This window comes from Balearica regulorum, chromosome 15, assembly GCF_011004875.1.
Source record: "Balearica regulorum gibbericeps isolate bBalReg1 chromosome 15, bBalReg1.pri, whole genome shotgun sequence".
NCBI classification, from domain to species: domain Eukaryota; kingdom Metazoa; phylum Chordata; class Aves; order Gruiformes; family Gruidae; genus Balearica; species Balearica regulorum.
In genome coordinates, this window is record NC_046198.1 from 9,548,015 (window position 1) to 9,563,993 (window position 15,979).

General features: G+C 46.6%; 1 protein-coding gene across 4 annotated transcripts in view; it reads right to left on the minus strand.

Annotated features, from left to right (window-relative positions):
• The window catches only part of LMF1 (lipase maturation factor 1), a 204,601-nt gene that overhangs the window by 131,091 nt on the left and 57,531 nt on the right, over positions 1-15,979 (minus strand). For all 4 annotated transcript variants that reach the window (XM_075767498.1, XM_075767496.1, XM_075767495.1 and 1 more), the window contains one exon: positions 13,378-13,526. In XM_075767498.1, coding sequence (XP_075623613.1) covers positions 13,378-13,526 — 149 coding nt within the window. The remainder of the gene's footprint in view (positions 1-13,377; positions 13,527-15,979) is intronic.

Genomic DNA, 15,979 nt, shown 5'->3' on the forward strand with positions numbered 1-15,979 from the left:
GTGGGTCTAACCTCCAGCTCACCCAGACCTCCCACTAAGCTCTCACCCCATCTCTGCCCCACGCAGACCGGCACTGACCACGGTTTTTGCTCTCCGACTTTACTTCAGACCTCTCTCACTCCTTCCTCTGTTCACTCTCCTTTCAATTGCCTTTCTAATTAGCAGATCCCCTTCTAATCAAACCTGCCCACACCCAAACAAAACCCGCAGCATTGCCCTTGCTCCGTCTCCCCCATCGACTCCACCAGCCCCACTTTTGTCCCTGACCCCCATCCTCAAAAAAATCAAACCCAGGCAACAAGTATCAGCTCAAGATGCACCATCACAGACAACTCCGTAAGGATTTTACGCTTCGCATAAGCAGCAAAACATCTCCAAAGATGATAAACTGTTTCCTCATCTACTTGATGCCAGCAAACATGATTCACGGACCCGGGGGTGATCCATCACCCCTCGCTGCGGAGCGGTGCAGCATCTTGCTCTGCACGCCCCTGAGCCACGCAGCTCCTGCTCCGACGCCGCTCGAAGGGAGGGAAGCGGCTGAACTCCGACACGCCAAATCCTTCCTTTTCATCTTACGCAGATTGCTCTGCCCAACTGTACCCCTTTCAGGCTGCTGTACTTTGGTGATTCAAAATGAAAAAAAAAGCCTAAATAATTAAAATGTCATTCAAGCTCTAAGCCGATATGAGTCACTGTTACAAAAAAATATCTTAAAAATTCTTTCAGGAGTGGGGGATAATTATATTCCTCCCTATCTATTGATTTTTCTCTACAATGCAGATGTCAGATTTTCCACGGGTTTTTTTCTTTTTCTTTTTTTTTTTTTTTTTTTCTTTTTTTTTCCCTGGAGTGAGTGTCAAGGAGGAACAAAGCACTCTTTGAGACTTTTTCAGCCCAAAATTAATTCTGAAAAAAAATGGTACAGACAGGCCAATAGCACGGGAAGCCGAGAAAAAGCCTAGTGACTCAAGCTATGTCTGCAAACCCCTATTGATACCGGCTCTGGAGAGAAGGGTGGGGTACAGGGCACCAGTGTTATAAATTTAGAGTCAATTTAAAGACCTTCTTTCCTTGTCTTCACAATACAAAAGATGGGCGAAAAAGAAAAAAAAAATCTCAAATGAAGGGCAATCCTAAATTCTAGAATTTAATTTTTCTCATAGTATGAATATGAAACACTCCCAGAGAAAATCCCAAACGGTGCCTTGCACTTCAGGCACTCACCCACCCGCCGGCCTCCGCTACCCACAGAAAAAGGGGTTTCAACACCTTTTGAAAGCCAAATATATATCAGTGTATTGTAAAGACAAAACCAGCTGTAATTTAGACCCCAAGTTTACAGAAGAGGAAGGAGCTTTACAAAGTTAAAATTTAAAAAAAAAAAAAATAAATAAATCGTTAAGGACGATAGGACAGGGCTGTAAGGGGCCAGCCAGCTACGCTGCTCCTCAGTCACACCGGACCCCGGCACCTGAAGCACTCGAATCCGAGGGACCTGACACAACACCTTTATGCCACAACAGGAATACTAAAGCACTAAAGTTGCCCTGCTGCTATGCTCCAGGTCACCCAGCCTGCTCCAGCTTTCTTCTGCATTTGAAAGAATAAGTCTTGAAAAATTTCTGGATTTTATTTCAGCCTCAATAATAAATATCATGCCCAAATGCTGTAGTCCCCAGGGAAAGATGCTTGATGGGTGTGACACTACAGCAGTAACACAATCCTTCTGCTGGATGTGTAAAACTGCCTCTGAATTCCAAGACATTGTTTTATGACTTTTTTTTCTTATATACCTCATAATGGACACAATATTTAATTCCCAAGACCAGCAAGGGCTGTAGCTTTTTGCAAATTCCATACATTTTCTATGGTCCTTTCATGCTTCAAGGTTCATGTTATGGCTATCTAAATTGTTTGCATACTTTTAAATATTTGCATAATTTATGAGCCCAAATCTTCAACTGCAGAGCGCTCTGGCGCAGGGCTTGCCACCAACCGTGCTGGTGGCAGAGGCTGGGTTAGGGCCAGACCTAGCCAGACCCTCCGCGTGAAGCCCGGTCTCCCACCTGCAGGCTCTGCGGCACGGGAAGGATGATCTGCATCGCGTGTGCTGCCGCAGGGTGTTTTGTTCCTTTCCTTTTAGAAATGCCACACGTGGAAGACGTGACACAGGTATTAGGATTTGTGGAAAAAATTTTTCTACAATTCTGACAGAAGCAAAGTAAAGGCTCTAGAGAAGAGCCGTACCTCATGCGCACACAAACCTCTCATTACATGAACAGCCGGTAATTGAAATCTCTCCTGCTTCTTCCATGCAAACAGAGTGAAATAACAGGCTATAATACCTCTCCCTTAGCCAGAGAATGATAAGCTTATGCTCATCAGATGACACTGCTGTTTAAATAGGTTTATTCTGTACCTTGTGCATCATTGCAGAGCCCACACTCAGCCCTGTTCAGGACCAAGCCTGTGCCAAGATGATGGGACGTCCCCATCACCTGGAAAACATTAGTTCTGGTCCAACATCAGCAGGTTACAGGATTCTCCGGAACGACCCCCCTTCAGGTGAACAAACCGCCCTGGCTGGTGCCCTCCCGCACGGGCAGGGACAGGCTCCAACACGGCCCCGGGACTGTGAGCCCACAGGACAGGTCCCATCCGCAGAGCAGGTGAACGTCCAGATGCTGCTGCAACGGGCACGGGTCGGTCCAGCGCAAAAGCTAAACCGGAGTCACCGCGAATCGCAACTGCCAAGCACCTCAACGCGAGGGACTGGAAAACACTGTCCTGAAAGAGAAGTCACTGGTGTTGATTTTTGTTTGATTTGCTGCTGTTTTTTCCCCTGGGCTCCCAGAAAGACCCTTTGAGAAGCCACCATGACTGCACCAGCATCTGATTGACTTTGAAGATGCGCTGCAAGGAGCGGGTGAAAGGGATTTTGAAAAGTACTTGGCATTAGCAGCTCCCTGCCTTTTACAGCCACCGAAGGAACAACAAGTCTTCCTGCCAAGGGCTATTACTAGACAAATGGAGAGAGATCAGAGGCACAAAGGAGGTTGCTAAGGAGTCAAGTGTGGGATCCCTGCAGAGAGGAGGAGGGCTGCAGCTGGGACGGCAAAGGTCAGAACATTGCAGACATCATTTTCCAAAAATTCCCATGAAGCCCCGGCGCGGGAGTTGGGAGCCTGGCCCCGCCGCGCTCGCCTATGAATAATGAGAAAGCCATAAAAGAAAGCTCCCTTTCTTCCCTCCTACCCACGCTAATGTAATAAAACAAATTAGCATAATTATTCTCAATTTCGGAGCCATAATGCCCAGGATCAGGGCACGCTTGTCACTGAAATGACAACTACATCCGTTTGATTCTTCTTCCTTTTTTTTTTTTTTTAATATTTACAGAGATCGCCTAAATTCCAACTTTTATTTCATTACATCTAATGTAATTTTACTACAGGCATCCAGATTCTGTTTGCTTCAAAGTCTTCATTATTTTTGCCAGAAAGTTCATCTCCCTTATTAGCTAATCACATCCCCACCCTTTCCAGTAACCTTTAAAATGCCACCCACGTTATGACACTTTTAACAGAATCCAAGCAAAAACAAAATAAAGAAAAATGAAGTTTAACACGAGCCACTAGTTTCTAAAATAATTTGCTGCAGTTGGTCAAAAGAAACATATTTTCTAATTGTAAAAATAAATAAAAATAATTTTAGAAGAGATTAAATACCTAATGACATACAAATAATCTGGAAATAATTGATGCTTTCTCTGTGAAAACACATCTTCATGTGAAAGACGGGCAACAATTACTAGGAAACAATGATGAGAACTTAGTGGAAGAATTTATTGCTAATTATTATAAATCTTTTTGCACTACTTCTTTCCCAAGACTACCAGTTTAAATTATCTTTTTTTTTCCCCCCCTTGTATCTTTTGTGTAGACTTGAAACACTAAAGGATTTAGATTATTTTCTAATTCTCTGCCTGCCAAAAAATGCTCCGGGACTCCTCTGTTCTGCAGTGGCTTCTTCCGAGGATGTACCTGAACAGCTCAGAGAGGGGTTCAGTCTGTACTTACATTCAGAAAGGGAAATCCAGACAGTGTGTGTGGGGGGGAAATATAGAAATTTTGTTTACAAAAAGTAAACTGAAGGGAGGGACCGCCAAGTCACAAATCACAATTTGAAAAGATGCACTTGGGTTTCCCTAAATTCCCCACGTCCCTCAGGACCTTCCGCATGGCATACCCTGCGCAGGGAGGAGCGGGAGCAGCGACTCCTGGGAAGGGCCCTCCGAAACATGAAGATCGGGGGAGCAGAAACCCCTTCCCTGTGTGCCGCCAGCCTGGCGAGCGGGAGCAGCCCCTGCAACAGTTTTAAGGGTGACGCACGAGGAAGACATCAAGGACCTTGCACACACAGGGGATTACTGTAATAGTATTATATAAAAAGATATATTATAAATATTATCATATTATTATATGAGACAAATATTAAAGGATGTAATTCTTGGGGCAAACTTGAGGCTTGGGCTTAACCTGCCCGAGCTCACAGCCCCGGTCGGGGAGCGGAGCCTGCAGGGCACGGACCCATCTGCACACAGACCCCGCGGAGTCCTCCCAACCCCAACACCTGCATCAGCCAGTGATAGATTGGCAGCTTTAAATCTGAATTTCCTTGCTTTGGGCACTTTTAAATTAAAGTGGTAATGTGCTTTAAATCCTGTTTCCCTGCTTTTTCACTACACTCTTCAATCCTTTCCTCCAGAAACTAATCAAGATGTCTCAGACTCACTTATATTCTCTGCTCCAGCCACCTTCCCTGGTAACTTATTCCATATGTCTGTGATCCTTTGCAAGACACAGCTTCACCTTAATTCCCTATTTACTTCCAGTTTCCCAACATTCTGCTACACCCCCGGTACCTAAATCCCCCCCCCCCCACCTCCCCATTGCATCTCTGGTAGCGATAATTATTTGTACAGAACATCACATCATCCGGCTGGCAACTATTACCTACCTAGTCCTTTGACTCTTTCGACAAACGTGTGCATCTCAGCGCTGCTGTCTGCTAACAGGGCACTGCAAACCCATCCTGACGCAAAATAAAGTGCTTATTGGAAACCCCTGAGAAATGACCACCTCTCCATGAACAGTCCAAACAAGCTGTGTTGCATGTGTACAGTCTCACTTGTATATATGTGTCCATGCTGCCACGAAACAGGGATGCAGCAGGCTTGCAGGAACAAGAGAGTAGGAATCTCTAAGCATTTAACCTTCTCGATCACCATTTCTGACAGATATTCCCACCGAGCAGAGCGTGCGTTGGGATGGGATCCGTGATATCAGCACAGCAACCACCAGCCCTCGGCTGTGTGTAATACAGGGAACTGTCAGGCTCCACGTTTGTGTCCCACAAAGAGAAAGGCAAGGAGGGAAGACGCACAGGAAATGGCTTTAAGTGGAGATGATGAAAAGCCACATAAATTGAAGCACATCGTCACTGCTGGGCGCTTCCAGAGGGACCACTAACACCCGACGGCACTGCGGCCGTGCGCCATCTGCAAGCAGCAAACACCTTCGCTCTGGTGCAAGAAGACTCAGTCTCGGCTCTCGTTTCTCATTGGCCTTGAGTCCAACCTGACCTAAAGGCAATTCGTGTGCCTCATGTTTTACAGGAGGAATACCAGCCGTAAACGGATAATGACATTTCCGTGCTGCTTCTAGCACCAGCTCCCCCAGTGCCAGCTGCGCGGTTGCAGCCGCACAGAGCTGCAGTAAAACAGCAGCAGCTCGCGCTTCCAGGCAGGGCTCCTCGCATGACTTGCTCCGCTAACTTCGTCTGCGGCAGCGATCCAGGCCATGCATGGCTGATACGCGCTTGTTAAAAACCTACACGCATTCTTCGAATATCTCCAAACCTCAAAAAAAACACAGAGCGAGAGAGATGGTGCACGTGCAAACGCTATCACGCGTCACCACTCGCGTCTCCTCAAAGCTGCCCGCTCTTTAATGCTCCCCCGGTTAAGCCAAAGATGTAACGGTGCGAGGACAGATCTCGGCACGGAGCTGGGCAGGTCTGAACCCGGCTGTGCACAATTTTGGCAGCACCAGACTCGACAAACCTGCCCAAGCGGGAAGGGGCCCCGGCACCTCGCTGGGACTGGCACGGCATCCTTTGCCAGATGGGGCTCCCACATCCTCACTCCTGCTCTGCCCGTGTTCACCCAGTTTCTCCCCTGGCTCAGCTTGGGACGTGTTTCCCCATCGCAGTCCCTAAGTCATATTTTCTGTCCCTAGCAGCAGGGTAGTTTTTATAAGGGACTCGCTGCTCGCTTTGCTTTTTGTCCTGGTAAGTCCTCGACCTGTCCCATCATTACCACCATAGTTCATCAGCTCCAGCTGGGAGAGGCAATACTATGCCGAGTTAGACCTGAACTCATTACACACCCTGTTTATATCTGCTTTATGGACAGGAGGATGTGCTGATAGGAGGGAACAGCCCCACATTTAACTGCCTCTTGTCAAAAAACCCTTCTGATGTGACACTGGAGGAGCTGTGTGTAACAGAGGCAACCCTTGGAAATAATCGCTGAGGAAATCATAAAAATCATGTCTACTGCCGAAAACATCAGCCTTTGCAAGTCAAGACTCAGCTCGATGCACACCAAGATGCAGCCCGAGCTCCTCCGCAGCACAGCGTGCCACCACACCGCAAGCTGGACAGGGGCTGTTAAAGCTGATGCAGCGCAGGAAAACCCCACGGCAGAGAAATCCAGAGGTGCCGAGACACCCAGCGCTGCCACCGCTTACCCACCGAGGATGGCTGCAGGGGGCTCCACAGGATGAACTTTGCCTAGGGTTCTTCCCAAAATCTAGTTAAATCACGTTTCTGTACTCCTATCCCTTTACACATGTTTTTTCAGTCACTCTGTTTTATCAGTGTTACTATAGTTACGCACACAGGTGTTGACGAAAATCAAATTCTCACATTTCTGAGCAAGTACACATGCAACATTTTGTAGATGCTCAACTAATGAAGAAACAGAAACTATATTTTATGGTTTACGTATGCAGTCACTAATGACTTTCAGGATCCAAAGAGCTACTACGAAGTTTCAACAACATGGTGTTGGCAATTATCAGCTCTCAGCTGCTCCCCAGCCTCCCCCCAACACAAGCAGGGCAGGTATTCAGATTCCCCCAGCACAGTTTTCACCCGCAACAGGTAATTACACAGAATATATGAACTCACCACAGTTGTCATCTACTTTCAAATCTTTTGCCAAAAAAAAAAAAAAAAAGAACGGGACTAACATTTGCTGAAAGGGTATTAGTGCTGCGTATCATCACAGCCCTGGTAATTAAACCGGAATCTTCCCCAAACGACCCGGCCAGAGCCCAGGCAGCACCAGGGAGATCTGGCTTTGAAAAGCCACGGGATGCAGGGGAGATGCTGCTCCACGGAACCAGGGAAGCACAGCTACTCCTCAAACAAGTCCCATTGCTGGGCATCAGGTGATTATAAAAATCTGCAGTTTGGCTAAATTGCTGCCAGGAGCTGAGACCCACCCAGGACCCGAGACCCACCCAGGACCCCCAGCCTGTGGCGAGGGGCTCGGAGAAGAGGCTGACCCAGACCGGGGAGCCAGGCCAGCAGCACGCAGACAGCCCCACCGTCCTCAAACCCATCAAACGCATCGAGTCCAACAATGGCTCTACAGGGAACGGAGCAGCTGGAAAACAAACTCGGCCTGCTGAAAAACAGATATACTTGAGAGAGGGCCGAGGCTTTGAGAGCGCAGCATCGTGCCTTCGATGTCTCCCCAGGTAGCTGCAGATGTCAAAACACCTAATTACCAGCAGGCAACATTGCCGAGCAAAGCGCCTTGCTGACAGCGTGGGCTGCTCCTTTCAGCAAGTCACCGTGGTTTGGTTAACGTCCTTGGCTAACGCCTGACGGGCTGAGGATGCACATTTGCTTACCCACCTCTCAAGTCCCATGGAAACATGAATCAACGCTTTGCATCTTCCAAGCTTCAAGAAATCAGAGTGACAGAGAGCCGCAAGCAAAACGACGAAGATATCAAGTCACTGAGCACTTCTGAGGCAAATCAGCCCCGTAAATGTCTGTTTGCATCACTTATTTCCTAACAAGCTGCTCACTCGCACAAAGGGACCGCTATTCTGTTGCCTCTGCGTGTTCCTAAGAAGCATCCGTCTTTACATCCTGCACTAATGGATTATTAGGAACATCAAACATATAGATTGAATCACATAATTGTGCCTTTTAAAAAGCCAGCAATATTTGAGATCAGCCCAGCACTTGCTGCCAATCAAACCCCAGAAGCAGAGCCTGCCTGTGCTCCTTGCCTCCTGCAAGTACGCAGCCGGGATGATTTTATTTCTCCTACGCTGTATCTCCCCGACGCAAGCCCAGCCAGCCCCCAGGGGAGGCACGCACAATAAAGCAAGATCTGGACATGATCTTTTGGGGGAGGATGAGGCAGGAAACAGCAAAGCTCCCTTACACCAGACCAGAGCTGCATGACGGTGCTCACATGCTTCATCAGCAAAACATCTGGTTGAAACTAAGAGCGGAGGAAACAGGACCATGCTGGGGATGCCGCTGAGTGTCAGGAGCAACATTCACCTCCTAAGCAGGACAGAGATTAACAGGAAGACACAAAAGAAAAGGCAGCAGCAAAGCAGAGGAGCAGGCGCAGTGCATCCCTGAGTTTGACGTGCTGCTCAGACATCTTCCACCAGCTTCTATGGTTTATGTGGTAGAAAGTATAAAGACATCCAACGCTGCTTCACTAGGAGGCTGTAAACAAGCATGTGGGGTGATAGGACATGGAAGGCTTTTGAGACGATGGTTAATGTGCTCTGGGGAGACAGATAACAATCATGCCAGTTCAGGTCAGGAAATAACCTTCTTTAGGTTCAGCCTGCCTTCTTTACAGTCAGCTTTACTCTGTGTCCAGCAGCTCTCTGGGCTTGGTCGTCTGTTCCTTCACAGGCTGAAACAAGAGGGGCTGCAATGGGCACGGGCACATCAGCATTCATTTTGGTAGGAATTCCTAGCGCTTCAATGCAAAGTCTCTGGCTGCTTTAGAGGTCTGCATGGAAAAAGTTCCCAAATACGATATGCTGAATGGGGGGGGGGGGGGGGGGGGGGGAGGAGGGGGCTGAAAGGTGAAATTGTCCCCCATGTACTGTTCATGATACAGGAACTGACTGCAGAAAACAGGAGAGCTCTGGGATAAGGACCTGAAGTCTTCACTGGGAGCCATCACGTTGCAAGAGAGAGACAAGCTCGTCCATCTAAGGTGCGTTTCAAACCGCACATGGCACTGCTCACCTAACATCCAGCACAAAGTAAGACAAACCAAGCCGACCCGAGGGAACGCCGTTTGCGTGGAGGATGGCACTTTACAAGGAAAGCCTTACCCCAAACAGAAGAGCCCCTGGAGAACTGTGCGGGAAAGTCGAACTTTCTTTCTGTGTAAAATATAATCACTGCCAATCCCACCCCTGGGAAAAACTTTCTTCAGCCCACAATTGTGCACATGTTTCAGCTCCTGCCCAGATTAGGGAAGAAATCAAAGATGGCCTTTGCGCAGGTGCACCTGCACTCCAGGACACTTTGGTTTCACACATTAAACTCGTTTCCCAGTGCCTGCAAGCGTCATTACCCCAGCCAAGAAGGAAACATACACGTGTTTGGGCCCCAAAACATTAAAGATACCATCAATCACCGATTTCCACTTGCTTGTATAGATCCCCATTTAATGACCTTTCCATGTTTTCCTCTCCCATGCCTGTTACTTGCAGATCAGTAACCCAGACAGACAAGGGACTCCAGGGGCAGCATCTCTTCTGCAGAGGGCTCTCCCCAAAATAATGGGAGAGTTATTATTCTCTAGATAAAACCAAGAAGCAGTACAGAGATAACAGTAACAAAGATGTTTGGTGAGCATGGTTTTCCTTTCTATTCAACCTGTCCTATAATTCAGAATGTATGTTACAAATTAGCAGGAAAGGAGCGAAGCAGGGTCAGACTCCCATTTTAAAAGGGGAGCAGGATACAAACTTGGTGATCATATAACTTGTCTTAAGAAAATTAGCTGCATCTTCCTACACTTGGTGTCATGGTCTGTTGATTCCTTCTCTAATTGGCATCACGACTGAGAGGCAGCATTTCAGAAGCTGAGAAGCATCAAGACCACAGGAGTCAGCCTCCATCCACTGGGGACAAAGGGACTAGGCTGACATTTTCATCAGACATCACTGGTGATAAATGGCCCAAATAATACATTTACAATGAAGCACCCAGAAAAAAAAAACCCAAACCAACAAAAAAACACCCCACAACCCCAAACTCCCACCCCAAAATAAAACAAAAAGCCCACTCACAACCAAGGGCCCCCAAGCCCTGCAGTCAAAGCCAAGTCTAACTTCTATTTAGGGTAACTTGGACTTCATCAATTTAGATGATTAACAGGTCACCTCATGGGATCTAACCCAACAAGACAGGGAACGCTCTCAGCTCCTCTCAAATCACTGCACCGGGGTCCTGCAGGGACCGGGACCCCCCAGGTCACCCACACAGGTCCCCATGGCTGTCGTTAAAGGCCAGCCAGTGCTATGTTACTGCACTCCCAAATCTTTAACAATTCAGACCCTTGCTGCCCTCAAAAACATAATGCAGAAACCACACAGGGCAGCTACTAAAGTGCTTATCACTCTCTGCTTAAAGGAGAGGACAGGAAATTTAATTTGTAATAAAGAGTGGATGGATATTTCTGGCAGGTTAGCAGCTTTCAACTGTGTTCCCTAAACGGTTGCTTAAAATACTTGAAAACTACTGTAAAAATCGTGTCTCAATAGTGGCTAGTGTGTTAAGCTTTAAGCACTGCTTTAAAATTGTGCAAGTCCCTACTCAGGTGGGGAGCAGCCGCCCTCGGGACTGTGACCTCCCCTGCAGCCATCCCATGGCTTGGGGACATGTGGCTCCAGCCTGCTTGAGGGAAGATGTGACTGGGATCTTCTCCAGCCAACTTTGAAAGATCTCAGTTTTAACCAAGTCAACATGATGTCCAAAGAAGAAAGCATCGAGAACATGCTTCGAAGATACTTCTTCACAAAAATCTAACAAAACCATCCTTAATTTCTCATCCAAAAAAGCATCCACAGAACTGTCTCACTAGACAACAACATCCCCTTCATACCAGTTGGATGACCTGCATGGAAACCCACATCTCATCTCTGATGTTCACATGGACAGCAAATTATTGTCACCAAGAAGCTCTGCACAGAGCCAGCAGCAAACCAACAGGCCATCTCATGCAGAAGCGACACTGAGCAGTAAATACCATCACAGATCCAGCCCTGAGGCTATGAAGATGGAACCTCTGTGCAGCAAGAGCTGCGGTGGTGCCAGCCCTGATGCACCCCAACCGCTTCTCCAGGCGATGGGACTCTGATTTGCAGCAGAGCCCACCCAGATTTCCAAACTGTCTGTTGGTTTAAGGCAAGCCATTTTTAAGCATTCTCTCCCAAAACCGTACACTCCACTTCCCTTGGCTACCACATTTCCCTTCCAACATCATTTTCCCATAAACAGCACCAAGCTCCGCAGACTCTCCCATTTTGATTCCTTTCCTATCAGCAGTTTTGCTACAAACCATTCCAGCTTTTTTCTAATACCAATTTCCCAGCTGTCCCAGAAAAAGACTCCATGAAACCGATCACAAGAGCCTAAATAATTTTGCATTTACCTACCTAATCACAACAGCCTGTTTGCCACGAGTGTCCTGACATTGTGTGTTCAGCCCAGCACAGAGATCTTCCCATTAGCCCCATCTCCAGCTCTCATCCTGGAGAGTGTCAAACAAGATCCTCTCTCTAAAAGAGTCAGGCTTCCTAAAGCACTGGATTTCTATAATTTAAAGTAAAGTTGCAATTACAGATGCATCCAGTAGCCTCCATCCCCAGGTACAGCAGGATGTTAGGACAGCACCATCCACTTGAACTCCAACCAAAAGCCTTAGGGCATTTTAAAAGCATTATGAAGGCGACTTTGTTCCACAAACCCTTACTGAATATTTTCAGCCAGGAGTTGCATTAAAATCTATGGGATTATCCACACATGCAGACATTTTATAGGGTCATAGAAAGCTGTGCTGGAGCAGAGCTTCAGGAATCATTTTATCCATCTGTATTACCCCACAAGACCAGATCTATTTAATTAATAATGAGCAAGAATTGCAGGAATCAACAAGAGGCAAGAATTGCAGCTTTAGGAAGCTGAGCAAAATTTGGCAATGCTACACAATAGCTACGGCAAAGAAATTAATGCAGCAGCAAAGAGTAGGTTTTGAAATGCCACTTCCACAACACATACGAAAAAGTAAAATTTTCTGCTCTTTCAAGCTGAATTTGCTGAACCGTCACGGGCTGGGAAGCCACCCTTTGATGCAACAAGCGTACAGCACGCGTTTTCCAAGAATATCTACTGCGATAATACATTCTCCTCTAACAAAGTTGTCTTGAAAACAGGTAACACTAAGGTTAACACACACAAAAAAGTTCATTTATTTTACTTTTTTTTTTTTTTTAAGAGCAGGAGGATAATTAAGAGCTTACTGAGCTCGACTACTGATTCAAGCACTTTAAGCACTGGGGTGAGAGAAAGATTTTAGAGCAAACGGACACAGGAATGTCCTACCTGCTCACAATCTCCTTCTACAGTGATGAACCTTAGCTTAAAGTTTTGGGATATATTGAAATGTCCAAAATGCAGATCCAGATGACAGGGTATTGCCCCTGCCACACCTTTATTTTAACAAAGATGTGTCAGTTCCTGATGGATTCTTTTACAAGCTACTTGGGAATTTCCACTGGCACTGGGACAGTAATGCAGCAATTGTTCTCTTTGAAAACACAGAGCAGAGAATGACATTTCAGTAAAGCACACACAAAGAAAAAATAACTCAGGGTAAAGCTCCTGGGTCCTGGGAATTACCCACTGGATTCCCAACCATCTTATCAAAAAGTCACAATGTCCAAGTCTCAAACTTCACTTTTATTCCTTTTCAAGAGCCAATCACAAGAGCAGCACCAACATATCAACACAGATATTCTTACTCCTATGTTTGCCCTCCCTAAAATAAACACTAATAATAAGCTGAAAGATTCGTGAACCAGAGCACGAAGCATTTCCTGCTGCATGCTCCCTCCTTGTAACCAGAAAAATTCCTATACCAGAGGACTCCAACGTGTTGGACCAGGGGCAGGTTTTCTGCTAGGATGAGATCTTCCTTTTGCTGTCACCTCAAAAAGACAAAAAACCCCATGAAGTCCCACTTACTGCTCCAAGCATGATCCTGAAAATCAGCCACCGAAAGCCCCAGATGACGATGCTGGAAGGAGGAGTGTGCCGGGGCAGGCGGGAGAGGGTCCAGAGCGGGCAGAGGAATATCCCCAGGAACCCAGTTTCCAGGAGCTGCGATTCCCATCCTGTAGTGCCAACATGGGAGAAATGAAAAAGAAAATAGTTACTGTACAAGTCCTGTAAGTTATCCTTTCACAAATTTTAAATACCCAAGAAGAAAAAAACCACAACCCAACCTGTAATGCTTTTTAAATGTAACTTGGGGGAACTCAGGTACCAACTCTGTCCTAATACGCAGATCACACACACTGGGAATTCAGGTGCTGTAAGCTACAGCGTGAATGACGTGCATCTACGTTTGGTGCACTGGGTTGTGGTGTTCCTCTTCAAGCACGCACACTGACACTTTCGTTGTTTATATGGTTATTTTACGCAGCGTGAAGCAAGAGAAAAAAAATAAGGACTTTTATGAAGCAAAGGAAAATGAGATTTAAGATCCCTGGGAACTGGCAAGGTGACCCAGGCACACACAACTGATCGGTGCCGCTGCTGATTCCTGCAGATCAGGGACTGACCGAGCCATTGCCACCGGTCCCACTGACTTTACTGGGGTTTTGCCAAAATGGGGCAGACTTTACGTTCAAAAGATGATGATTAAAGTCACATTAAGTCTTATTCATCATCAACATTACCGTGCAACCAGAAGCTTTGAATTTTTAATCGTAAAGAAAAATCATAATGAAAAAAGTCCAAATCATCCATCAAGCCAGTTTTACACATCGCTGGATTTAGCAAAATTACTCGAGATTGCATACCAGTAGAGCTGAGATCAAAGCACAGCCCTTGTAACCACACAGCGAACCTGTTACCTGTGATACCGGACGCTTTGGAGAAGGCAGACTATGACCTACTTCATGCAAATCTGCATTTTGCATTTTCTTTTTCCAGCACAGCAAAGAGTATAAATATTGAAATGATTATTCTGGAAGAGCCAGAACGCAGTTCTGTTTTGACAGGTGAAGTCTAACCTCCACTACATTTTCAAGTAACAACGTACTGATGCCAAAACCAAATTAGTCCAACTTTGTCCTACCTCTAATCACACGTTCTTATTTTTTCAAATATTTCTGTGTGATTCAATTGCACCCTGAAGCCATTTTTTTAAGAAAAAAAAAAGGCACTAAATGGCACACTAGTGAAGACAATTCCTGAAAACTCAGCAACCTCACTGGAGCCATTTAAGATGCTGGTATTCCCTCCTACATGTCTACATAAATTAAACCAGATAGTGCCCGTGGGTCACTTGTTCCTTCCCAAGAGTCCCCCAGGCACTTTACTAGTTTTCAAACGGCAGCAACAAAGGTTGGTCCATACCATCTCCCTTCACCCAGCCCAAACAGACAGGGAAACACCTACCAAAGGCTTTAATTTCATCCAGCCCCAGTCAGAGACACCTGATTGCACACCAAGACCAGATTTTTAAAACCCAAGGCTTGACATTGTCACACAAAACTACATTGAATTTTCTTTAACATTTTTGAAATAAGAGTCGTGCAATCTTCTCCTTTTTCTTAATATGCACAAGGTCCTTTAAATCAAGATGTAATGTGCTGGATTTTTTCCCAAGAGATTATTATACATCAAACAGCTATTAAAAAAATCCCCATTGTCCCTCCATACATCCTGTGGTTTCTGGAGCAGATACCCCAATTGCCAAAATTAGCGCTTCTGACGGGAGAAGTATATTGTTATAAAAGCAGCTGCACCAGGAAAGCAATGGCTAATACAAAATGTGAAAGGTTAATTGTTACTAAACCCAGCCACGAATAGCAGTTACGGGTCTAACTGGCACCAAAATGGTAGTATATCTCCTTCGTTTCTGCCTGCACAAGAATCCCACTGTTATCAGCGTTTTCATATGTTAATCACTGTGTTCCCCTGCAGACGTATAGGATGCACGCTGGATGGCTGAGCAGGAAGGCGTGCATCTCCAAACGGCCTTTAGATCCCTACGTATGCATTTCCCTTCGCAGAGCAGCATCGCCTCTCGCAAAGCAGGACGCAGTGGCATTTTATTAAAATTTATTTTTAAACCGAACTCCTAGGGAGGCGTTTTGCATGCGAAAGGATCGTGCGATCCTGCGTGACGCATTTCTTGCGCGTTAAATGGGTTATACGAGCACGCAGGGACGCGTGCGCGAGCGCGCGCGCGTGTCCGAAGCGAAGCCGAAGCCTTCCCGGTATGTGCTGGCCTCCAAGGATCACGAGTTCAGCCTGCACCTGTGCTTCTTGTTCCAAAGCGACAAGTTTGAATCCTGGCACCACCACCCGGCTGCGAGCCCAACAGCATAATCTGACGCGAACCGTGCCAGCGAGGGGGACAGCTCAGCGCCGTGGCGGGAGGGAGGACCGGAGTAAACAGTGCTGCCAGCTGTTGGGAGAAACCTCTTAAATTACCCGCTGCTGACAACGGGGGCTGGCAGCGGGTGCAGCTAAGCCGGCACCAAACAGGGTTTAACTGCAAGTGCAGCCAAGGACAAACTACGGTCACAGCACCGTTTCAGAAGTCTCCGTCTAA